Source organism: Chanodichthys erythropterus, chromosome 2, assembly GCF_024489055.1.
Source record: "Chanodichthys erythropterus isolate Z2021 chromosome 2, ASM2448905v1, whole genome shotgun sequence".
In the NCBI taxonomy this organism is placed as follows: Eukaryota; Metazoa; Chordata; class Actinopteri; order Cypriniformes; family Xenocyprididae; genus Chanodichthys; species Chanodichthys erythropterus.
Window position 1 is genome coordinate 40,415,288 of NC_090222.1, and position 27,462 is coordinate 40,442,749.

At 31.1% G+C, this 27,462-nt stretch overlaps 2 protein-coding genes across 6 annotated transcripts; both read left to right on the forward strand.

Moving 5' to 3' along the window:
* Positions 1–3,962: 3,962 nt before the first annotated feature.
* Positions 3,963–11,899, forward strand: ncoa7a (nuclear receptor coactivator 7a). Of its 2 annotated transcripts, XM_067398085.1 has the most exons (7): positions 3,963–4,105; positions 5,152–5,305; positions 7,583–7,708; positions 7,821–7,973; positions 9,498–9,593; positions 9,679–9,752; positions 11,155–11,899. In XM_067398085.1, the coding sequence occupies exons 1-7, from the start codon at positions 4,080–4,082 to the stop codon at positions 11,288–11,290; spliced, it is 765 nt and encodes a 254-aa protein (XP_067254186.1). In that variant the 5' UTR covers positions 3,963–4,079; the 3' UTR covers positions 11,291–11,899. The 2 variants fall into 2 exon arrangements, with proteins under 2 accessions (XP_067254186.1, XP_067254196.1); XM_067398095.1 differs by lacking the exons at positions 3,963–4,105; positions 5,152–5,305 and adding an exon at positions 6,918–7,467.
* A 2,613-nt stretch (positions 11,900–14,512) lies between these two features.
* azi2 (5-azacytidine induced 2) lies at positions 14,513–26,677 on the forward strand. Of its 4 annotated transcripts, none has more exons than XM_067361319.1 (8): positions 14,513–14,649; positions 16,130–16,352; positions 16,572–16,688; positions 16,763–16,862; positions 18,665–18,804; positions 19,149–19,210; positions 19,674–19,801; positions 25,812–26,677. In XM_067361319.1, exons 2-8 carry the CDS (start codon positions 16,137–16,139, stop codon positions 26,123–26,125), a joined length of 1,077 nt encoding a protein of 358 aa, XP_067217420.1. In that variant the 5' UTR covers positions 14,513–14,649; positions 16,130–16,136; the 3' UTR covers positions 26,126–26,677. The 4 variants fall into 4 exon arrangements, with proteins under 4 accessions (XP_067217420.1, XP_067217437.1, XP_067217444.1 ...); XM_067361336.1 differs by having other exon boundaries at positions 25,830–26,677; XM_067361343.1 differs by lacking the exon at positions 25,812–26,677 and adding an exon at positions 23,431–23,880.
* Positions 26,678–27,462: the final 785 nt, after the last annotated feature.

Sequence of the window (27,462 nt, forward strand, 5' to 3'; positions counted from 1 at the left end):
TTGGGTTTTTCTCTCTTGTGGGACGAGGATGAAGGTCGTTCGTCAGAACTGTGACACAAACCCACAATCTCCCGCTGCTTTCCTTCATGACGTTAAAACTGTCTCAGAAGCAACCACGTGTTAACGTGTTAAACATAGATTGTATCTCAGACACCGTCTGCACTGATCCTGTCAGATTTCAACAGCCTGGAAGTCACAACAGAAATAATTATTTGCCGCAGGCTATATGAGTCATATTAACATGTCCTCTTGACAGAAATGACACATATATGTCTTTGTAAATATTATTGCAACACCAGAAAGATTAAAATAAGGCTGGGGAAGTGTGTCAAAGGGGAAATTGTGTGAAATTGGCTGTTGAAGATTCACTAGATTGTGTGTATAGAGTATATGGACTGATAAAATAAATAAATAAACAATTAAAAACAAAATAATTTATAATAAGTAATTTAAAAATAAATAAATAATGTAAAATAATTAATTATCCATATTTATATTATATGCTTTATTATTTTTAAAATCTATTTTATATGCTGTTTTATGTGCTGTTAACCTTTAAAATAATTAAGTAAATAATTTAAAATAAATAAACCTTAAATAAATAATAAATACAATAATTTAAAATAAATTCTTCATTTATTTTTATATTATATGCTTTATTATTTTTAATATCTATTTTATATGCTGTTTTATGTGATGTTAACCTTTAAAATAATTAAGTAAATAATTTAAAATAAATAAATAAATAACCCATTTTAAATAAATAGTAAATACAATAATTTAGAATAAATTATTTATTTATCTTTATATTATATGCTTTATTATTTTTTAATATTCATTTTATATGCTGTTTTATATGCTGTTAACCTTTAAAATAATTTTTTTTAAATAAATATGAATCATAAAATAAATAATGTTTATTTTATATGCTGTTAACCTTTAAAATAATTAAGTAAATCATTTAAAATAAATCATTTAAAATAAATAAATAAACAATTTTAGACAAACAGTAAATATTCTTGTCACGATCACAGTCTGTTCCTGTTCACTCCGGACTCCATTTCCCATAATCCTCCCTGTCAATCACATGCACTCACTCCACCAATCACCTGTTGCCACATACAGTCATGCACACACTCCTCACTAATCACCACACCCAGCTGCAGCTTGTTACCTGGACTATAAAAGGACTCTCACTCACACCATCCAATCGCGAAGTCTTGATTACCCAGTGTGTCATTTCCGAGCATTATTATTCCTGTCTGCCTGTTTGTTGACGTTACTGCCTGTTTCCTGTCTATTGACCCATTGCTTCCTGTCCTGACCCTTGCTTTGTGTACCGACCTGTGAGTGATATCTGCCAGTCCCGACCTCTGCCTGTACCTCACTGTTCCTGTTTGTTCCTGTTTGGACCCTGCCTGTACGACCACTCTCACTTGTAAATAAATGCTGCGCTTGGATCTCCTGCCTGAGCCTCCCATTCGTTACAATTCTAAAATAAATTATTTATTTATTTTTATATTATATGTTTTATTATTCTTAATATTAATTTTATATGCTATTGAGTACCTCAAGGTCATACAGTAGTGGTGTGTTTCTAATTAACCCAGTCACACACTTGTTCATCTCCATGTGGTTACAAGCACTAAACCAAGTTTACAGTATCGGCTCATTCACAGCCGTTTGTCTTTTTCTTCGTCAGTGACTGATATCCGTTGTGTAGGTTTGCTGAAATTCCCACTCATGCTCTAAAAGAAACTACACCTGTGCACATTATTTACCCCTGAAGGGCACATGTAGTGTTTTTCAAGTTCTGCCACAGCGATTGCTCATCTTCTGTGAGTGTGTGTTTTGGCTTCAGGTGTATTAGGGTTCGCCAAATGCAAGCAGCTCTTTCTTGAGTCACTGTTTTAACTTTCTTTTTCTTGTAAATGCCAGCAGCATGATGAAACAACAGAATTTTATTTTCTTTATTTCTAAACATCTGAGACTGACAGTGAAGTTGTTTTTACCTTGTGCTCTGAAATTTGGCGTGTCTTGCGTCTGAGCATCAGAGTGATAAACAGATAATCAATGATGCAAACTTCATCAAATTCATCGTGTAATTTTTCAGCTCAAATCTGATAGAGTCAGTGCAGTTGAATCAATATTATTGCTGAATATTAATTGTCTTTTAATCTCCAACTAAGCAATCCAAAGGCGACAGTGGACATATAGTCACATGATCAGTGACACTTACAATACACTTTTACATAGAAATAAAGCACCATCTAAAACGATTTTTGCATCATTTTAATTTTTTTGTGTGTTTCACGAGTTCACATATACATATTAATTGATAGAGATAGTAATGCGTATTTGGCGTGCTGTCCAGGGGGAGGGCTCCGAGCTCGGAATTTTGGCCCGAACCCAGAGTACTCCCCCCGGATGTGGTTATGAGAGATGGAATTTAGAAGTGAGGAGATGGGGTGGTGGAGGGATGCTGATAAACTGTCAAACGAACGGAGGTAAGTGTGCCGTATATATACCTCCATTGGTTGATTAGCTGAATGCCCTCCACCTGTGATAATTAGTCTAATAATCTGCACCTGCTCCTCCCGAATTTTGTTAATAAAACATCATTTGTTTGCTTTTTTTTAAATCCTGAAACTTTCCAATTGTTTCCAGGTTAAAATAATTTTTTTTCTAGTAATAAATTATGTTTACAAGCTAATCATTTGGAAGCCGTCATGGAATAAAAAAATAAAAAAGTAAAATAATTCTGACTTTTTTTCTCAGAATTGTGAGATTTAAACTCACATTTGTGAGTTATAAAGTCAGAATTGTATGATTTAAGTCAGAATTGTGTGATATAAAGTCAGTATTGCAAAATTTAAGTCAGAATTGCGAGATATAAAGTCAGAATTGTGAAATTTAAGTCAGAATTGCGAGATATAAAGTCAGAATTGCAAAATTTAAGTCAGAATTGTGAGATATAAAGTCAGAATTGCGAGATATAAAGTCAGAATTGCGAGATATAAAGTCAGAATTGCGAGATATAAAGTCAGAATTGCAAAATTTAAGTCAGAATTGTGAGATATAAAGTCAAAATTGTGAGATATAAAGTCAGAATTGTGAAATTTAAGTCAGAATTGTGAGATATAAAGTCAGTATTGCAAAATTTAAGTCAGAATTGTGTGATATAAAGTCAGAATTGTGAAATTTAAGTCAGAATTGCGAGATATAAAGTCAGAATTGTGAAATTTAAGTCAGAATTGCGAGATATAAAGTCAGAATTGTGAAATTTAAGTCAGAATTGTGAGATATAAAGTCAGAATTGCAAAATTTAAGTCAGAATTGCGAGATATAAAGTCAGTATTGCAAAATTTAAGTCAGAATTGCGAGATATAAAGTCAGAATTGCAAAATTTAAATCAAAATTGTGAGATATAAAGTCAGAATTGTGAAATTTAAGTCAGAATTGCGAGATATAAAGTCAGAATTGTGAAATTTAAGTCAGAATTGTGAGATATAAAGTCAGTATTGCAAAATTTAAGTCAGAATTGCGAGATATAAAGTCAGAATTGTGAAATTTAAGTCAGAATTGCGAGATATAAAGTCAGAATTGCAAAATTTAAGTCAGAATTGTGAGATATAAAGTCAGAATTGCGAGATATAAAGTCAGAATTGTGAAAATAAAATAAACAATGAATTAAAAGCAAATGAATTAATTAAAGCTAAATGTATGAAATGATCCTGATGGACCTCCTGTGAAGCGCCTGACGAAACCCTTTCAGTCTGCTTTCATGTTGAGCTGTTTTTGCTCCTCGCAGCGTTTCTCTGGACAGGACTTTATCTCTGAGCGAGAGATAACTGCAGTCAGCACGGAAAGCTCGTCTGAAGTTAATGTGTCACCTGGCCTTGTGAAATGCTGGATGACGACTGGCCTTGAAGGACCTTCTGGGAGGGTTTTTCTGTAAAAGCAGCTTATCTCAGCTGAGATGCCTGTATAAAAGCAGCGTTCAGCCGGAGTCTGTGTGGATATGAGCCTTCAGCACATCGACATCTTCTTCATCATCCGTCTGCGCTCTTCTGCTCATCATGGGTGTGGCGTACAGCGTGGGAGAGTGAGTAAAACAGGTTTTCAATTCACTTTAGTTGCTGCGTTTGAATTGTGAGGAACTTTCAACATCCATGGAAGTTTTCCGAGGTTTTTTTATTGGCACCTTCAAAATCATGCACTCTTAAAAGTAAATGCCATAGAAGAACCATTTTTGGTTCTCCAAAGAAATTGTAATAATCTGAAGTGTTTTCAACAAGAAGTGGAAAAAACCCTTTTTGAATCTTTATTTTTTGAGGAATTTAAGGAAGTGGAATTCAAGTGGAATTTAATGCATGCAAATGTAATGTGTAGTTTTAATAATACAGTTTGTTTTGCATGAATTACCCATTCAAAAAAAAACAAAAAACGTATATGACCCATTTCCATAAATGACATTTAATTGAAATTTGTGTTTATAATGCATTAAATTTCAACTCAGTTTCATTCAGTTCAAATTCAAGGAAAACTTGTTCTTAAATTTTGAATCTTGCAAATCATTTCTTATTTTAAAATCTTTCCATTTGCACTAGAAAAGGTAAGAATGAATGGATTTATATAACTATATTGTACAGCCAAAGCTCTTCACAGTCACATCAGGATGCATTGCATAGGTTTTCCGCTCAAGTTGCAGCTCTTTTCTTCTCTCACCTCAAGCCGAGTTCCAGTGAAAGCCTCAGTTACTGGATAATGGTCTATTTTCCCTCGTGTGCGTGTGCCAGGAAATGAGGTTTTAATAACCCTTCCAGATGTGCTGGAGCTCCTCTGCACCAATAGCAGCGCGTCTCAAGGAATTGTCATTGTTTAACCGGAACGTACTGTATGACGTTGACGTTACAAGGAATAGCTGTAGCTTCCTATAATAGAGTCAATGCATTGTAGTCTGTTGGACTGATAGAGCTTCTGAGGAAAACTTCTATGAATATGGTCATTGTGCATTAGTGAAAAACATGTTTATGTGCAAAAATCTCTGAGTTATAATTCATGTGAATGCTTGTAAAATATGCATCTTATTTGTCCAAAGCAGCCCGAGCATGAGCTCCAGTCCTCAAGCGTGTCTTTGTTTCCCTTTAGGGTGGATCATCTGTACACGTTCTTTGTCCAGTGGTCTCCAGAGAACATCTACAGTAAACACACCAGCAAGCAGGACTTCCTAAAGGTCCATCCCGAGACCCTCAATGTGATCGACACTTTACTGAATAATTCTGCTGCTCCCAAGAACTGGAAGGTGAGTGATGAGTGTTGCACAGAATTCACAGATTTATTCAGTATTGACATGATCAAAGTACACTGAACTAACCTGAGGAAAATAAAGATACACTCATTTGTTAGAAGATCCTACATCCTACATATATAATTACAGTACAGTCCAAAAGTTTGGAACCACTAAGATTTTTAATGTTTTAAAAGAAGTTTCGTCTGCTCACCAAGGCTACATTTATTTAATTAAAAATACAGTAAAAAACAGTAATATTGTGAAATATTATTACAATTTGTTTTCTATTTAAATATATTTGACAAAGTAATTTATTCCTGTGATCAAAGCTGAATTTTCAGCATCATTACTCCAGTCTTCAGTGTCACATGATCCTTCAGAAATCATTCTAATATGATGATTTGCTGCTCAAGAAACATTTAAGATTATTTTCAATGTTGAAAACAGTTGTGTACTTTTTTTTTCAGGATTCCTTGATGAATAGAAAGTTCAAAAGAACAGCATTTATCTGAAATACAAAGCTTCTGTAGCATTATACACTACCGTTCAAAAGTTTGGGGTCAGTAAGAATTTTTATTTGTATTTTTTTGAAAAGAAATTAAAGAAATGAATACTTTTATTCAGCAAGGATGCATTAAATCAATCAAAAGTGGCAGTAAAGACATTTATAATGTTAGATTTCAGATAAACTCTGTTCTTTTCAACTTTCTATTCATCAAATAATCCTGAAAAAAATATTGTACACAAATATTTTGTACAATTGTACACATTAAATGTTTCTTGAGCAGCAGATCAGCATATCAGAATGATTTCTGAAGGATCATGTGACACTGAAGACTGGAGTAATGATGCTGAAAATTCAGCTTTGATCACAGGAATAAATTACTTTGTCAAATATATTCAAATAGAAAACAGTTATTTTAAATTGTAATAATATTTCACAATATTACTGTTTTTACTGTATTTTTAATTAAATAAATGTAGCCTTGGTGAGCAGACGAAACTTCTTTTAAAAACATAAAAAATCTTAGTGGTGTCAAACTTTTGGACTGTACTGTATACACACACACACACACACACACACATATGTATATATATATATATATATATATATATATATATATATATATATATATATATATATATATATATAATATATATACACACACATATTATATACTGCATTTACAGACTTTTGTTAGATGCAATTAACTGATTTGACAGCACTAATATATATCTAACGTAAAAGTTTGTGTATGTATGTGTGTGTGTGTGTGTGTGTATATATATATATATATATATATATAAATATATAAATAAATATATACATATATATATATTGTATTTACAAACATATATGTTAGTTGCAATTAATATATATATATATATATTGCATCTTATGTAAATGTTTGTGTATATGCATACATACAGATACATATATAAACTATACTGTATTTACAAACTTTGCTGTCAATTCGATTAATTGCATCTAACATAAAAGTTTGCATGTGTGTGTGTGTGTGTGTGTGTATATATCATTTCTATACATTTTTATTTCAGTTTTAGTTTATTTTAGTGCATCAAGTAGCTGTAGCAACTATAGCTGAAACAAAAAAGTTTATGATTTATAATAATAATGAAATAAAATAAAATAAACAACAACAACAACAACAACACCATAAAATAATAATAGTAATACTAAAAATAATAATGTCAACAATAAACAGTATTGTTTATTGTTGACAATAACAATAACAATTCTAATGAAATGTTTGCATGGTTGCTCAGATCTTTCTGGAGTGTTTTATTGAAGCATCATATTTGTTTATAATGCTTTAGGAGAAATACAGATTCTCAAGATCTCAGTTATGAATGTGTTTCCTGGCAGGTGAAGGTAGAAAACCTCTCCTGAATTCTCTAGCGAGCAGAAACACGTTTTTTTACACGGCCATATATGGAGAAGCTTCCTCTTCTGTGGGTTTTTATAAAACGAAACTAAGCTTGAAATGTGAGATGGGCGGGCCGAGAAACACATTATAACCAGGCTGCTCATGGGCAGAGTGAACAGATTCAAAGCACAGCAGATACTAGACAAATCACTAAACATGAGGCCAATGCAGGAGAGCATCAAGATCTTGTACTTTGCAAATGGATCTGAGGAGGCGTTTGTGGAGGTGAGCTTTGAGGAATGACCAAACCTGCCAGAAGAGAAAGGGATACTAGAGTGTTTCTGTAACTCTCCAGAGTTCACGTTCAGTCACTGATGCTTTCTCTTCTCTTTTCCTCCAGATCGTCACTGTAAAACAGCAGAAGCGCCGTCCGAGTGTTTGCAGCTCTGCCGACTCTGAATCCGAGGACCTGCAGCCGGTTTTACTAGATCACAGTCAGATCCTGAAAGAACAGCATCTTGAACAAGTAAGTGATGAGACTGTCTAATCTAAACACACACGTGTGCTGATGAACTGCGAGATGCTTTAGACGAGTGTGGCCGATGCGTTCATTGATGGAAACGTGTAAATCTCCACAGCTGATGAACCACATGCCGGCTCGGACTCAAGGTTATCCGTGGAAGCTGGCGTACAGCACGGCGGAGCACGGCACCAGTCTGAGAACACTGTACCGGCAGATGGCAGAAATAGACAGACCTGTTCTGATGGTCATCAAGGATTCGGACAACCAGGTGAGTTCAGAGTTCACAGGTGTCATTCATCTTATATCAGTAAGATCACTAAACCTTGTATTACACTTCATAATTATATTTTGCTATAAGTGCATTTAAATGTGCTAAATATAATCTATCTTAAATTTCATCAGTGCATTGATGCATTTGGCAGACGTTTTTGTATGAAGTGACTTGCATTGCATTCAAAGTATAAATATGATCAGTTCATGCATTCACTGGGAATCGAACCCTTGACCTTGGCGTTGCAAGCATGGTTATTATAGTTAACTTAAACTGTAATTATAAAAACATTTTCATTATTCGAAATAAAATAAATGTTAACTGAAATCAAATAAAATAAAAGTAGCTGACAATGCAACATTTCTCATTTTCATTGATTTGAACTAAAACTGAAATAAAAATGAATTAAAACTATATAAACATATTTAAAAATATATAACTACTGAAAATAAAAATGGGGCGAAAACACACTTAAATACTAAAACTTTAACTAAAATTAAAACATACAAATAAAAACAAATAAAAAGTATAATGGTGTCTCAATAATAATATTATAATAATTATATTATATTATAAATGTATAATATAATTTAAAAACAATAGTAAAAATATAATAAAATTGGCATGTATGAAGTTTTAATGTTGTGAAAATTAATAATATTTATATAATTAATTTATAATATAATATAATATAATATAATATAATATAATATAATATGTATTAATATTTAATTAATATTAATGATGAATAAAAATAAAAACTATAATAGCATCTCAGTTATACTAAAATAATTATATTATATTATAAATGTATAATAATATAATTTAAAAATAATATTAAAATTATAATAAAATTGGCCTGTATCAAGTTTTAATGTTGTGAAAATTAATATTTATATAATTAATTTATAATATAATATAATATAATATAATATAATATAATATAATATAATATAATATAATATAATATAATATAATATAATATAATATAATATAATATAATATTAGGCCTGTATGATTTATTTTATTGTTGTGAAAATATTAATGATTAATAAAAAAAATAAAAAATAAAAAATAAAAACTATAATAGCATCTCAATTATACTAAAATAATTATATTATATTATATTATATTATATTATATTATATTATATTATATTATATTATATTATATTATATTATATTATATTATATTACATTATATTATATTATATATAACTAGTGCCTTTCGCTACTTTTTGACTTGCAAGTGCTTTTTCATTCATTTTTTCTAATTAAAAAACAAACAAAACAAAAATGCAATAAATAAAGCTCATTTTCAGACCCTTCATATGAAATCACTGTTCTCTCCAGAGCTGCTTCTGGATGAATTGAACTCGTTTCATAACTGCTGAACTTTACACAGTTATTGAACCGAGCTGAACTGAATTGATCTGATTATCTTTGATTGTGTTATTTATCACGGTGAAGCTGCTTTGAAACATTCTGTTCTTCTAAAACACCCTGTCGTTTAAACCCTCAGGTGTTCGGAGCGTTCTCCTCTGACCCTTTCAAAGTGAGCAGCTACTGCTACGGGACGGGAGAGACGTTCCTCTACAGCTTCAGTCCAGAGTTTCAGGTACGGGTCGCTCCGTCTGATCTGATCTGAATCACATCTGAGCGCGTGCGCTGGAGGTTTGACCTGTTCTGTGTTTCATGTGCAGATCTTCCGCTGGAGTGGAGAAAACTCCTACTTCGTGAGAGGATTCCTGGACTCTCTTCAGATGGGAGGAGGAGGGTGAGTTATTATTATTACTCATTTCATGCATCACAGTCTGTGCATTCAAATTCCCACCAGTTTTCATGTACTCATAATTAAGGTTTATGTGATTATTGGTGTGGGATTTACACTGAAATAGAATTTTCTTGTCAAATTATCCAACGATGCAATCTATTTTCAATGGACAATACATCATCTTTTGCATTGGAATATCTATATTTATTTCGTTTCATCATCACTGGTGTTTTCAGATGTGATGAAATACATCACTGCCACTGATTCGTTCCGAAGAGGAAGTTGTTTTACTACTACAGTATTTGAAGCTTCTGCTTCTGCTTTTGGAAAGTGGAAGTGTGTTAAAGGTCTATTGTGCAAACGATCATTCTGTCATCCTTTACTCTCTCGTCTTTCTTCTGGGCAACACAAAATTAGATCATGTCTTAGTTTCTGCTTTCTGTAAAACAAAAAGTAGATTGTGATGAAACACAAAAACTGAAGTGCTTTCCATTCTTTCTTTCTTTTCAGAAAAAACAAAACTGCAAGTATATTTATACATTCAGGCTCATATTTTGAGTAATATAATATAATATAATATAATATAATATAATATAATATAATATAATATAATATAATATAATATAATATAATATAATATAATATAATATAATATAATATAATATAATTGGCCCATATGATTTATGTTTTAATGTTGTGGAAATTAATAATATTTATATAATTAATTTATAATATACAATTATAATAACAATTTCAATAAAATAGGCCCATATGATTTATGTTTTATTATTGTGAAAATTATATATATATATATATATATATATATATATATATATATATATATATATATATATATATATATATATATATACATAGTTAACTGGACCATTTTACTATAATTTTTATTATTATTTTATATAATATTATATATAATTACATTTCACAACATTAAAACATAAATCATATGGGCCTATTTTATTATATATATATATAATTATTTAAAATAATAATAAAAAATTATTATGAAAAATTATAATAAAATAGGCCGGAATGATTTACGTTTTATTGTTGTGAAAATTAATAATATATATTAAATTAATTTATAATGCAGTTTGATGAATCCCACAAATCCTTAATTTTGTATGAAGACTATCTTTGTGTATTATTTTAATATTCTACCACAATGAAAGAAAAAGTCACAATGTTGAGCATTTGATGGCATTTCTAAAAGCGCTTAAATTTCCCTTATTTGGATGGCAAAATGTGAAATTGACCTCAAATAATTGCAATTAGACCGAATATCCATGATCAGACGATTAATCAATAATCGCAGCAGGTGTAAATGCAACAGATAAAAGCATAAATGGAAACATGATTTTAATGAAAGCTGTTGTTTGTCTCTCAGGGGTCCGTTCGGATTGTGGCTGGACGCTGACCTGTATCGCGGCTCCAGTTACTCCTGCGACACCTTCTGCAACCGGCCGCTCAGCCTCCATCACGACTTCACCATCCGGGATCTGGAGATCTGGACCTTCATCTGAGCAGGAACCGCTGCTGTGTCGGTGTTATCACTGCTGTTTCATCTGAACAAACAACCCATGCGTTCTTTCCAGCTATGAAACCTGCAGAACTCGTCTGTTGACTCAAACAGAACGTTTTCCTCACTTGTAAGTGGCTTTAGATAAAAGCTTCTGGTAAATGAACAAACAACAATGTAAACGTAGAAAACAAGTTGAGGCAGGATTTGGGTTTTCAGTTCCCATTTCCCGTAACTGTAACTGTTGAAGAGGCCTGATGGGACCTGAACGGCATTGCTCAAGATGCCAAGCTTCAAGCGCACATGCCCCAAACTATGTAGGCAACATACTGAAGCACACTAGTTTTGAGTACTACTGACATAAGACTTTAGTGTCTTGACTTTAAAATGCACTTACTGGTTTATGTGACCGACTACTACATGAAAAAGGATTTGAAAAGGAAAAATGGTTTGCCGTATGATTGTGATTTTACTACGTTATTTTTTTACTGTATTTAAAGAACTTTGTGATCACTGTTAATATGCTGAATTGTGTTTTGGGGTTTTGATTGTGTTTATTGTGCAGTGCTGGCACTGCATCTGGGTTTTGGATATCTAATAAAACATTATTTTCTGGAAACTGTGTCTGTTTTGGTTTATCTGCTTAAGTTGTGGTTTAAATAACACTCTTTATGTCAGAATGGTGGTGCGTAGCCATGAATAGGCTATACAACGATCTGCATTAATCTTAAATACTTCATTTCTAACTATATTCAGTGATGCAATATTCATGCATATAGTCACTGTGTACTGCATTTAAAATTAGCATTTACTGTAAAAAAAAAATATGATTCACAGACTAGTGCACTAATTCACCACATGTAGTTTGCTTTTTAACATTTTTATTTGTTAAATACTATAATCAAAAACTTTCAAGACGGTGCACTCATGTTATTATTTATGAATGGGAGAAAGTGCAAGGCGCAAAATGGCGGAATAAGTCCCGTCTTCTAAATAAGAGCCAATCGCCAACAAATTGTTGAAACTTTACCACTGGCATGCCCTATTTTACTTTACATATTTGTATGTGTTTATTTGTTTTCTATTTGTTGTGAGTTGTATATACATATACAAATCTTTGTGAAACGACTTGTCTTAAAGGGATAGTTTATCCAAAAATGAAAATTATGCATATGGTCGTCGACCGAAAGCTAGTTATTTAAATTTATAAAGTTTTAAATATGGATATTTTTCTTACAAAAACGCATCGCTTCACTTCAGAAGACCTTTATTAACGTATGGATTATTTATTTTTTTTATGGATGGAGGCATTATTTTTGGATTCGAAACTTTAAAGTCATCATTTACCGTCCCTGCTGTTGTTCTAATGCCCTTATTTCCTTTCAGACCACAAAAGGAGAAGCGTTCCCGCTCACGCTCGTCCATATAATAGAATCAAACTTTTTTAAAAAGATGCAAAAGTATCACAGAATGAGCCCATGTGACACATGTCGTCCAAGTGTTCAGGGGTTTACGATAGGGGTTTAGTGAAAAACACACCGAAATTTGCTGTATTATTGTTAGCTTAAATGAATGCTGCCCTTAGCCGTTGGTCACAACAAAACCCACTCAATTGCTAAACAAAACTAACCCAACTGGGTTTCAGGAGGGGTCCCCCAGTAAAAATCACATTTCAGGGGGTTAAATTTGTTTTTGTTTTTTTGGCGGACTTCCCCTGGTAAAATTTGCATTCCATGGACTAAATATAAAATTATTTAGGGTCGCTTCAACCCGTGGACATAAAAAAAAGCCCGCTGCAATGGTGTTAAAGTATCCCAATTCACTACGACTCACCCAGAAAAACACACAAGTTGTGAAATAAAATACATCATAATACAGCACCTAGAAATTATATATATATCACCATACCGGAATTTCAGCGGATATATATTTACCCCAGAGAAGAAGGTAGCCTACATGGGTTGTATTTCATGTCGCATAATCTTATGAACACGCAGTCGGGCACAGGGACAATCAGGATTTCTGTTAAATAATACAGTAAATTTTACTTTGTTTTTCACCAAACCCTATCGTAAACCGACAGAACATTTGGAACATATGACACAAGTGGGACATTTTTTAAAAATTCGACTTTTGTGATCCATAATAAAGAAGGCCATACAGCATTAGAACAACACCAGAGTTAGCAGAAGATGACTTAATTTTCATTTTAGGGTAACTATCCCTTTAAATGCCCGCGCTTTTTAAAGCAGGATGGATTCTGGCTGTCGGTTTATTATGGAAGCCCGTTTCCGCCACTAAAAAAAAAAAAAAAAAAAGATTAATTGCGACTTTTTATCTCATTTTAACTCGCATTTGTTTTTTATGACGGAAACGGGCTTCCAAAATCGTTCATCACTTGGAAAAAAATAATGTTCTTAAAGTGAATCGATATAGTTGTGGTGTGAACTCTGCTTTTCTTTTATATTTAGAACTATTTTTAGAATTAGGCCTATTGTTATTGTCGGGCGAATCCGTTTTTTGTTGTTGTTATTGTTTGTTTTTCCCCCCAAACTGATTCCTTTTCAAATTAAAATTATGCGTTATTTACTATCTTTAAAGTAAATAGAGTGATAGACATATCAGATTTATTGTTTGTTTTTGGTTGTTTTGGACCTTGTTCACTTGGCTGATAAACTTAAATTGTATTTGTTTGTTTCATAATGAACTTTACAGCGTTATGTAAAACATAAAAACTATGTCAGAATAAATCTATGTTTTTTTTTTAAACTCTGAGCCTGTGAAGAATGTGAGTTGGGAAACAGATTGGAGGTTTGATCTGTGAGCAGCGCCACCGTGTGGTTGAAAGTCAAACTACAAGCAGAAGACTAGAAATATTACACAGGATAGTTTTGAAATGATTTTGTATTGGTTCGTTTTTAATGATTTGGGCATATCAAAATATTTCAACTAGTTTGCTTCGCTTGTTGTGTGTTTGTTCATCATATTGCACTAGCAAACGCCATTTACTTGTCTCTGTCGCCACCTTGCGACGAGCTGCTGTAACTGCAGCACTGAAAACCCCCACAAAACAATGACATAACCATGAACGTCTTTATAATCAAAATAAATAAATCTTTTCGGATTTATGAGCAAACTAACGTGGCGCGAGTGCAGCAACCCCGGCTGGCTTTGAGCGCGAATCAGTTCTGTTTCCGCCGGAAGTACAGTCGCCAGAGAATCACTTCCTGGAGAGAGTGTTTGTGCTGCTGGTTTATTTGGTTCAGTGTGTCGTGTGTGTTTGTTTGTTGTTAAACCTCTCAGACTCCGCGGTTTGACTCTCTATCATGGTTTATAGCTGCTGTCCGAACTGACTGCTGTCTGGTGAGTGTCGCTCATGTTTCACTGACTGAGAATAAATGATTTATTTGATAAGAAACAGCAGATGAATATAAACACGTCAGTTTGTTTGACAGATGAAGCTTGTCGTTTGTGTTTTTGTGTGCTGCTGAAATGACATGCTTCGGTTTCACCTGATTCTCATCAGATAATCTGAATATTTCATTTGACGTTTTTATTATTTTCATCGACTTTGTTTTATTCCAGAGTGTCGTTTTGTGTTTGCTTGTTTTCGTGTTTCTTCAGAGCTGCTGCTTTCTGTTTCACTTTGACCAATGGCTGATCGATACATGACAGACAATCATCTGTGTAATAAAAGCCCCGTCATGCCGACACTTCATCATATTTTAATATTAATATGAATATGGAAATGTTTTGTAATATACTAACGTTACATGTTATTATCAGTAATATTATATATCATCGTTGGTTCACCTTTAGCAATATTGTTATAGTATTACAATATCATAAATATATATATATATATATATATATATATATATATATATATATATATATATATATATATATAATAAAAAATATTGTAAAATGTCACATATATTCAAATATTTTTTTTATTTTAGGCTACATTTCAAAGATGTCAAAGAATCTGGCTCAGCCAGCGATGTACCAATACATTTATTATTATTATTACATTATTATAGCATTTTTATATTATTCATATTATTATTATTATTATTATGGCATTTTTATTATATTATTGTTATAATAATTATTATTCATATTATATTTATTATTATAACATTAATAATATTATTATAGCATTTTATTATTATTATAATATTATAAGTTATTGTTAATATAATAAATACAATAATAACATTATTATTATAGCATTTTTATTATTATAACAGCATTTTTATATTGTTAATATTGTTGTTGCTATTATTATGTTTTATTATATTATTATTATAACATTTATTGTTATTATTATTATTAGTGGTAGTAGTAGTAGTAGTAAACATGAACAAAAATTGATTTTATCATTTTCTTTTTACTGTGCAACACAAATTTCTTTATTTCTGCAATAGAATAAAAACTTTTGAACTCACTTTTCTCACAATTCAGAACTGCAGGATGTTAACTCATAATTCTGATTTTGTATCTCATAATTACAAGATATAAACTAAAAGGAAAATTATGTCAGAATTGCAAGATGTAAACTCGCTAAAAGAAGAAAAGGTCAAAATGGTGAGACGTAAAGTCAGAATTCTGAGGAATAAGTCAAAGTTGTGAGATGTAAACTCACCATTACGAAAAAAGTCTGAATTGAGAGATGTAAACTTGCTATTACGAAAAAATAAAATATGTAATTCACAAAACTATTCACAAATATCAGATATATTTTAATCAGTATTTACTATAATATGTGACAAAATTCATGTAAATTATTGGTGTTGACAGGAGTGTGTGTGACGGACAGTGTGTGTGTTGTTGCGTTCAGCGCTGGTATGGAGTCCCCAGCCGTGGACGATGATATCTGTATCCTGAAGCACGAGACGGCGTACGGGCAGACCGAGAGCCCGGTGTCCGTGTGTGCCGGCGATGAGTCCGTGGCGTCTCACTTCGCGCTGGTCACGGCGTACGAGGACATCAAGAAGAGGCTGCGAGACACGGAGAAGGAGAACGGCCTGCTGCGGAGGAGAGTCAAACAGCTGGAGGACAAGGTCCGTTTCCACACGACTGATGATAATCAGAAATGTTTCATCAAATCATCATATCAGAATGATTTCTGAAGGATCATGTGACACTGGAGACTGGAGTAATGATGCTGAAAATTCAGGAATAAATTACACTTTACTATATATTTATAGTTATTTTAAACTCTAATCTTTCTTAATTTTCCCAAACGTTTTGAACATGTCTGTCTTTGCATGTTTCAACAGCATTTCCGTCCGGAAGCGCCTCCGTCTGAAGGGCCGCAGTACATGAACAAAGCCTTCAGCGCGTACCGCGGTATCTACATCGAGAAGGAGGACCTGCAGATGGAGCTGAATAAAGTGGTACTTTGAGCGTGTTCATTCTGCTCAAACCCTCGTGAAGCACACAGTACGCTGATTTCTGCGTTTTCTTCCAGAAAAAAGAGAAAGTGGATTTAGAACGTGTCCTGACGGAGCAGCTGCAGGCCAGAGAGCTGGAGCTTCTGCAGCTGAAGTCAGAGATGGACACGAGACAAGGTGACGTTCTCATGTTCTCATGCTTTAGGACTCTGGATAATAAAGCAACACATGATTGTTGCTCTTGAATGATGGTTGATATATATCAGACATTTCTAAACTAAACCACATTGATTTGAAAGTAAATATTATTAAATAATATTATGTTTTTACATTATTAATAATATCATTAAATTAATAAATATTATATTAAATTAAGTATTTATTATTGTATTAAAAATTGTTGTTGAGTAATTAAATGATTACTATTATATTATTCAATTATTGAATAATAATAATAATAATAATATATTTTTAAATGACTAAACTTATAATATTATTAATCTAATAAATATTATTATATTAAATTAAGAGTGAGTTAAATGATTACCATTATGTTATTCAGGTTAAATATATATATATATATATATATATATATATATATATATATATATATATATATATATATATATATATATATATATATATATATATATAATGAAAATTATAAATGTTACATTACATTAATAAAGTAATAAATATCATATTGTTGAGTTATTAAATTATTATATTAAATTAAGTATTATTGTTTTATTCAATTACTAAATATTGAGTTATTAAATGATTACTTTTATATTATTCAATTTATTCAATATTATATTTTTAAATGACTAAACAATTCAAATATTATTAAACTAATAAGTATTATAATAAATGTTTTATTATTATTATAAATATTAAGAATTATTATATTAAATTAAGAACTATTATTTTATTATTCAATAATTATAATTTATAATTATAAATATGAGTTATTAAATGATTACCATTGTTATTCAATTATATATATATATATATATATAGCATTATTGAAGTATTAAATATCATTAGAATTATTAAATTATTATATGAAATGAAGTATGATGTTATTAAATTATTCAATTATTAAATATTATTTTGTTGATTTATTAAATGATTACTATTATATTATTCAATTATTACATACATTTTTTAAATTAACAATTAAAAGATTACATTATTGCAATATTTATTATTAAATAATATTTTTAATATTTTTAAATGACTAATTATAATAATAAAAATATTATTAAAATAATTATAATTATAATATTGTTAAACTAATAAATATTATATATAAATATGTTTTATTATTATTATAAAATTAAATTATTAAAATGAGAACTATTATTATATTAAATCAAGAAATATTATTTTATTCAATTAAATATATTGTTGAGTTGTTAAATGATTATAATTATGTTATTCAATTGTTAAATATATATTTGTGTGTGTAGACAAATATATATATATATATATATATATATATATATATATATATATATATATATATATATAATATATATATTTTGTATATATATATATATATATATAGATATATATAATTTTTAAAGAATGAAATATTATTAGATTGTTTAATTATTAAATTAATATATTGAAGTATTTTTATTAAATTATTAAATAGTGATAGTAAAATATTAAATACACATAAAAAATATTTTAAAAAAAATTTATATTTAAAATTGATCATATTATTAAAAGTTAGTAGTAAAATATTATATAATAATACTCAAACACAGTTAAAATAGAGTTAAAATAATTAAGGCATGTTTTCCGCTCTGTTTCTCAGTAAATTAACACAAGGAATAAGGAATGGTATTTTTTTAACAACACATAGTCGTAAACGGCAATAATTATCCAAATATATTTTTACTAAAGCTGTTGAATACAGGAGAAATGAGGCTGTGGTGATGAATCCCAGTATATGCTGTGTGTGTGTTCAGTCATGCGGAGTCTGACGGATACGGCGGATTACTGGCAGGTGGACCGGCACAGCAGTGAGAAGATCCAGTCGCTGCAGGAGCAGCTGGAGCGCTTACAGATAGAGAATAATGCTCTGCACAAGCTCTGCCGGGCCGGACAGGTGCGTCTCTACCTCCTCAAACCTCACGGCCAGCGGCAGAAACTTTAGACTGTCTCAAGAACTAGACCGGCCTATCTTTTTTTCTTACTGACTTAGTTATGACCCGTCTTGAAGAAAAAATTATGACTAGCCTGTAAGACCAGTCTAAGCAGTTGATGCAAACACACACAGAGGGCTTTAACTCTTCCAGAGCAGAGTTTTGTCATGCCAACATCCCGTGTGATTTACAGATTCATTCCTGTTTGTAGTTCAAACAGTGTGAGGAGTGTGTGTATATATATATTTAAATGTGTATTGATGAATAATGTCAAATTGTGTCATTCATGATGTTCTTCTCGTCACAGGATTCCTCTGAAAACTGTGTGGTTCATGATGATCAGTCTCATGAAGCAATGACAGACTTCAGGTATTTGTGACATTTACTTAGCTTTCATATTTGTGTGTGTGTGTGCAGTGCTGCAGGCGTCCACTAGAGGGCGGGATTGTAACAGCTGTAAGATGGACCAATGAAATAACATTTAGCAGTCACTCAGTTGGACTCGCATTACATTTTCAATGATGTGAATCAAGCAACAGGTTCTCCCAAATATCAGGAAATATTAAAACTTCTATATTTCTTGGCATTTTCATAGTGAAGACACATTTCTGCTGTGCTGAAATATTTTATATGTTGAGTAAAACCTGTTTGCCAGCATGGGTCATGATGGTCTGCTGCAGTTTTCACAGTCAATCTCTCAGGAAGTTTTCGTCTTTAAATTCATCCTCTTTGAGTTTAAAACTCTTGCCACTGCAGATCTTCACGCATAAATGCATTTTTGATAAAAACGATGATGGCATGTGATGCATGAGTGATGTGTGTCTGTGTTCAGGACGATCGCCATCGTACAGTCGTATCAGGACGTGCTCAATGAAGTGTCACGTTTGCAGTCGGCCGTTCGGTCGCAGTCAGACCTGGTGAGGAAGCTGAGAGAGCGGCCAGTGCACATGCTCAGAAGAGGTGAGTTTTGTTATGTTACGTTTGAACGGAAGATTAAGATGTGAACGTCTGTTATTAGATTCATGTTGTTAGGAATAAAAAGATTTGAAGGACAGTTCTGTCTTGATTTACTCACCCTTGTGTCAGTCCAACACTTATTTTGTAGTGTTATTTTATTTTGTTTAGTTATTTTTTTTAATAAATCACCATTCGCGTTCATTGTGTTGTTTATATCTCTCATTTGCAAGTATAAAAGTTTTTTTCTTGTAAAAGCAAGTTTCCATCTCGCAATTTTGACTTTATTTTGCTCCAAATTCTGAGTTCACGTCTCGTAATTCAGAGGGGTTTTTTCGTAATAGTGAGTTTACATCTTATAATTCAGACTTTTTTCATAATAGCAAGTTTATATCTCACAATTCACTTTTTTTCGTAATCGCGGTTTTATATATCTTACAATTCAGAATTTTTTTTCATAATAGCAAGTTTACATCTCACAATTCAGAATTTTTTCGTAATAGTGAGTTTACATCTTGCAATTTTGACTTTTTTTCATTATAGCGAATTTATATCTCACAATTCAGACTTTTTGCGCAAAAAGTGAGTTTATATCTTACAATTTTGACTTCGTAATAGTTAGTTTACATCTTGCAATTTTGACTTTTTTTCATTATAGCGAGTTTACATCTTACAATTCAGACTTTTTTCGAAATAGCGAGTTTACATCTTACAATTCAGACTTTTTTCATAATAGCGAGTTTACATCTTACAATTCAGACTTTTTTCGTAATAGCGAGTTTACATCTTACAATTCAGACTTTTTTCGTAATAGCGAGTTTACATCTCACAATTCAGAAATTTTTTTCATAATAGCAAGTTTACATCTTGCAATTTTGAATTTTTTCATAAAACGAGTTTATATCTCACAATTCAGACTTTTTCCATTATAGCGGTTTTATATATCTCACAATATAGACTTTTTTTGTAATAGACAATTTATATCTTACAATTCAGTAGGGCTGTGAATCTTTGGGTAGACAGCGATTCAATTCGATTCACGATTCATAGGTGTTCGATTCGAACAATTCGATTCAAGACGATTCACATTAAAATTCGATGCGATCCGATTAATTCGATTCGATTCTGCTTTTTAATATGCATTTATAGGGACATTGAAATGCTTCCCTCAATGTGTCTTATTCAGGGTGTGAATTACACAGCGGCCTTCAGGGGGTCAGAGAGTAAGGGCAAAAACAAACAAACAAACAAACAGAAAAAACCTTTTGTCTGTTGTTAATGTTGGTTCATGTTAGTTCTCAATGATGCAACATAACTTTATTTTAACAGCCTATAAAAATTGGCATTTGTGGAAATTTACAAAAAACAAAACTTTAAAAGGGCTTTAAAAGTTTTTTTAGGCCTAGTTCATGTTAAATATAGTGGAGGATATTGTTAAAGGCTACACAACCTTATTAAACTGTTTCAGGTACTTTAAACATACTAATGCTTACATGGAGAGACTATCATGCACTTTCCCAACTGATCTTAAACTAACTTTTCTTCACGGAATAGTTATAAAAGCCATCTTTGTTCTCTTTATATGGAACATTTTCCTTATGGTAATTCCCTTAATTTCCTTAATTGCAATTTTGACTTTTTTTCATTATAGCGAATTTATATCTCACAATTCAGACTTTTTGCGCAAAAGCGAGTTTATATCTTACAATTTAGACTTTTTTCGTAATAGTGAGTTTAAATATTGCAATTTTGACTTTTTTTCATTATAGCGAATTTATATCTTATGATTCACACTTTTTTGTAATAGCAAGTTTATATCTCACAATTCAGACTTTTTTCGTAATAGCGAGTTTATATCTTACAATTTAGACTTTTTCGTAATAGTGAGTTTACATCTTGCAATTTTGTCTTTTTTTATTATAGCAAGTTTATATCTCACAATTCAGTTTTTTCGTAATAGCGGTTTTATATATCTCACAATATAGACTTTTTTTATAATAGCGAATTTATAACTTACAATTCAGATTTTTTTTCATAATAGCAAGTTTACATCATGCAATTTTGACTTTTTTCGTAAAAGCGAGTTTACATCTTACAATTCAGACTTTTGCACAAAAGCAAATTTATATCTCGCAATTCAGATTTTTTTTCGTAATAGCGAGTTTACATTTTACAACTCAGACTTTTTTCTTAATGGGTTTTTACATCTCGCAATTCAGACTTTTTTCACAGAATTTCACAATTCAGATTTTTTTTTTTGTTATAGCAAGTTTTCATCTTGCAATTTTGACTTTTCGTAATAACAAATTTACATTCTGCAATACACGTTTTTCAAAATAGTGAGTTTACGTCTCAATTCAGACTTTTTTCGTAATAGCGAATTTATATCTCTCAATTCAGACTTTATGTAATAGCAAGTTTACATCTCGCAATTCAGATTTTTTCCGTAATAGATTACTTTTTTTTGTAATAGCGAGTTTACATTTTACACCTCAGACTTTTTTCTTAATAGTGAGTTTTTACATCTCGCAATTTAGACTTTTTTCACAGAATTCTGAGTTACGTCTAGCAATTCAGATATTTTTTTTGTTATAGCAAGTTTTCATCTTGCAATTTTGACTTTTCAAAATAACGAATTTACATTCTGCAATTCAGGTTTTTCAAAATAGTGAGATAACGTCTCAATTCAGACTTTTTTCGTAATGGTGAGTTTACATCCCACAATTTTGACTTATTTCTCAGAATTCTGACTTTACGTCTCACCATTTTGACCTTTTCTTGTTTTAGCGAGTTTACATCTTGCAATTCAGACTTAATTTTCCTTTTAGTTTATATGTTGTAATTATGAGATACAAAATCAGAATTATGAGTTAACATCCTGCAGTTCTGAATTGTGAGAAAAGTGAGTTCAAAAGTTTTTATTCTGTGGCAGAAATAAGCTCCCATAGTCCTTTGTGCCCATTTGTGTCGCACAGTGAAAAGAAAGTGATAAAATCAGTGCTGGAACAACAGTAGGGTGAGTAAATGAAAAGTTGAAAAGTAAATGATACGATAATAAAGAGCCCGTCAGACTGGAGCGATTCACTGTTTTCAGCACATCATTCTCATTTGTTAAATTTAGATCTCTTGATTTGAAGTCAGAATACAGAAAACAATAATCCATCTACAGCGTCCTGATGTTTGACACACACCACGCTGTTAACACCATTTAATGGATTTCCTTTTCACCTTTATATAGCGCTTTGCATAATACAGGTTGTTTCAAAGGAAGCAGTTCAAACTGTTTAAAAGAATCAATTTAGAACTGATTCAGTGATTCAGATGTTCATGAAAGTCTCTTTTTCATGTTTTAGTGAGAATGTATTGTTATACTGGACATATAAATGAATATTTACCGGCATTAGATAATTTCAAATGATTTTGTGACGTATCTGTCAGTCGAACATGTCGATTCAGATCCTCGGTTCATCTGAAGATGAAGATCTGAATGTTTCTGTCACATCAGGTCAGCTGTAAATCATCACTCCTCTGTATTATCTGACAGCATGTGAATATGAGATTCATGTTGTTTTTGTCCGTGCTGTGCGTACGGTTATCGTCGCCCTGGGTTTGTTAGTATTCCCTGTGTGTTGCAGAGGAAAAGCAAAAGGTGCAAATGAGAATGAGTGTTAAAAATGAGGAAGAGCTCCATGTTTACTTCAGCGAATCTGCGAGAGCCCGAGACGGCGGGCGGCAGCATGTAAGGAAATATGTCTCTTTTTTTTTTTTTTAAGATGTACCCCATATATTCCTCTGAGAGATCAGCAACATAATCAGTTTTCAAATGAGCCCCTCATTGTTTCTTTAGATGAGAAACAGGGAGAAAACAGAAACCTAGTGAGCTGAAGGAAACGCGTCCCCTGAGGCGCGGCCGTACACTAATGCATGGGTTATTTATGTTACGAGCTCAATGCCATCTGTGCGGGTAAAAATAGTGTTCGGACTCTGTGGTGATCTGGTTTGATTTCAAACTTTATGCCCAGGTGAGTCTCAAAAAAATATATGAACATCATTTCATCCCAAGATCAAAATAAAAGAAATTTTATTTTACCTAACAAAAATGAAGACTATATATATAATCCGTTGTTTTCTATTATATATATTTTTCATAATGTATTTTTTTCTCACATTAGAGAATATATATATATATATATATATATATATATATATATATATATATATATATATATATATATATATATATATTAGTAAATTTTATTTATTTGTTTATTTTTAAATTCACTAATTAATTGTATAATATATATAGATTATGAATATAAAAATAAATAACTTTTATAACTTTTATAAAAAAAATTATAATAAAAATATATAAATTTCATAAATAAATAATAAAACAAAATAATTATACATATAATTTATATATATATTGTTGTTTTATATATATTTTTAAATGTATTATTTTCTCACATTACAAATGTGTGTGTGTGTGTATATATATATATATATATATATATATATATATATATATATATATATATAATTGTATTTAATTATTTTTTTTTATATTCATAAATTTATATATATATATATATATATATATATATATATATATATATATATATATATATATATATATATATATATATATATATATATATAGATATACACACACACATATATATACATATATACAGTACAGTCCAAAAGTTTGGAACCACTAAGATTTTTAATGTTTTTAAAAGAAGTTTCGTCTGCTCACCAAGGCTACATTTATTTAATTAAAAAAACAGTAAAAAAAACAGTAATATTGTGAAATATTATTACAATTTAAAATAACTGTGTACTATTTAAATATATTTGACAAAGTAATTTATTCAGGTGATCAAAAGCTGAATTTTCAGCATCATTACTCCAGTCTTCAGTGTCACATGATCCTTCAGAAATCATTCTGATATGCTGATCTGCTGCTCAAGAAACATTTAATGTGTACAATTGTACAAAATATTTGTGTACAATATTTTTTTTCAGGATTATTTGATGAATAGAAAGTTCAAAAGAACAGAGTTTATCTGAAATCTAACATTATAAATGTCTTTACTGCCACTTTTGATTGATTTAATGCATCCTTGCTGAATAAAAGTATTCATTTCTTTCATTTCTTTTCAAAAAAATAAAAATAAAAATTCTTACTGACCCCAAACTTTTGAACGGTAGTGTATAATGCTACAGAAGCTTTGTATTTCAGATAAATGCTGTTCTTTTGAACTTTCTATTCATCAAGGAATCCTGAAAAAAAAGTACACAACTGTTTTCAACATTGAAAATAATCATAAATGTTTCTTGAGCAGCAAATCATCATATTAGAATGATTTCTGAAGGATCATGTGACACTGAAGACTGGAGTAATGATGCTGAAAATTCAGCTTTGATCACTGGATATAAATTACTTTGTGAAATATATTCAAATAGAAAACAGTTATTTTAAATTGTAATAATATTTCACAATATTACTGTTTTTACTGTATTTTTAATTAAATAAATGTAGCCTTGGTGAGCAGACGAAACTTCTTTTAAAAACATAAAAAATCTTAGTGGTTCCAAACTTTTGGACTGTACTGTATATATATATATATATATATATATATATATATATAGATATATATATATATATATATATATATATATATATATATATATATATATATATATATATATATAAAATAAAAAAATCATAATCTATTATTTGAAATGATGTTCATATGTTTAGTGAGATATATGTCAAATTACATATAATAAAAATATAAATTAAAATATATATTTTTTTAACTTTGACATCATGGTAGTATTTTTTGTACTACCTCTGAATGAAAACACATGATTTTTTTGCGGTTGTAAATGCGTCCCTCAGGATGCGGTCCGTGCCCTCAGTAGACAGCGTGTTCTGGTGCTCTAATGTCAGTCAGGAGCTGCAGGAGTTTCTGAGATGTGTAATAAATCCAGAGGATGTCGGTTTCAGCTGCTTCAACTGTTCCAGTGCAGTGTCTGGACGACGTGGAGAGGACCCGCGAGCCGACGCCCCGTCCTCCCAGCGCGCCTCCGCTGCCCTCGGCCTCACAGGACCCGCAGGAGAACTGCTTGAAGGATCCGCTGTGGATCCCGCGTCCGGCTCCTCTGGGCAGCCCCGGCGTGCGGATCAACCCCCCTCTGCGGATGGGCTCGCTGGACGACAGCTCGTGGTCCTTCCCCAGCACTCCGAGGCCGAGCGACGCGCTCTTCTGGGACCACTCCAAGTCCAAAAGCCCGGCCACCGATTGGACCCAACCATACTGAGTCACAGTCCCGCCACACGACACCTGACCTGCCTTAACACGCCCCTCTCTGGATGATCCCGGATGATCAAATACCTCGAGCTGTGACGTCTGAGGAGCGGGAAACCAAAAGACCTGGAGCTGGACGTGCGTGTGTTTGTCCTCAACATATCCTTGTGATTTGACTATAGTAGATCCTGTGCGCTTCTGTTCCTCTCCTGTGGACGGTGGTTGTAGAGCAGTGACGGCACACACTCCATATATTATACTTCAGTGGATCATGTCTTGTATTATGAATGTATACAGGGAAAGTTTTAGTAGTTCAAGCACTCACACTGGAGGACGAGAGGTTTGTTTCTTTAGAAACACGTCTGTCATGTGTTTATGCCCATATGATACTGCTGTTCAAACCCGTCCGTTCAGAGAAATCAAAGAAATGTTTTAGTGTTTAGATTTAGTCAATAAATGAGGGTGTTAATCTGTGGAGAACAGGTACATGTGTAACTTATTTTCCTTTAAACAGGATCCCACCATCAACCTGGAGATATCACAGAAAATTTAGGATTTTGATACACACACACATATATATATATATATATATATATATATATATATATATATATATATATATATATATATATATATATATATATATATATATATATATATATATATATATATATATATATATATATATATATATATATATATATATATATTTGTGTATATGTATGTACACATATAAATACACACACATAATATAGAATATAAGTGAATATATATATTACTTTATATATTGAAATATATATGTGTTTGTATGTATGTACATATATACACACACACACACACACACACAGTATATACACACATCTGCATATGTATATGTGTGTGTATAATATATATATATATATATATATATATATATATATTCACTAATTCTATACACTATATTCTATATATATATTCTTTATATATTTAAATATATAAAATAAAGATATCATAAAATATTTTAATATTTTAACTTATTTATAGGGCTAGGGTTAATATATATAATTACTTTTTATATATATATATATATATATATATATGTGTATATGTGTATATATGTATATATATATGTGTATATATGTATATATACAGATGTGTGTATAGGTGTACATACAAACACATTATATATATATATATATATATATTGTTTTGGAGTCAGACGCTGATGTGGGAATCCTGTTTAAAGTCGGCGTAAAAAACAAGCCATTTTATTTCTGTAATCTGATGCGTTTCTGAGTGAAACAGGATTCATTGTGAAAACTTTTTATCATCTGATCTTTGAAATCTGATTTTATCCATCAGGAATTGATT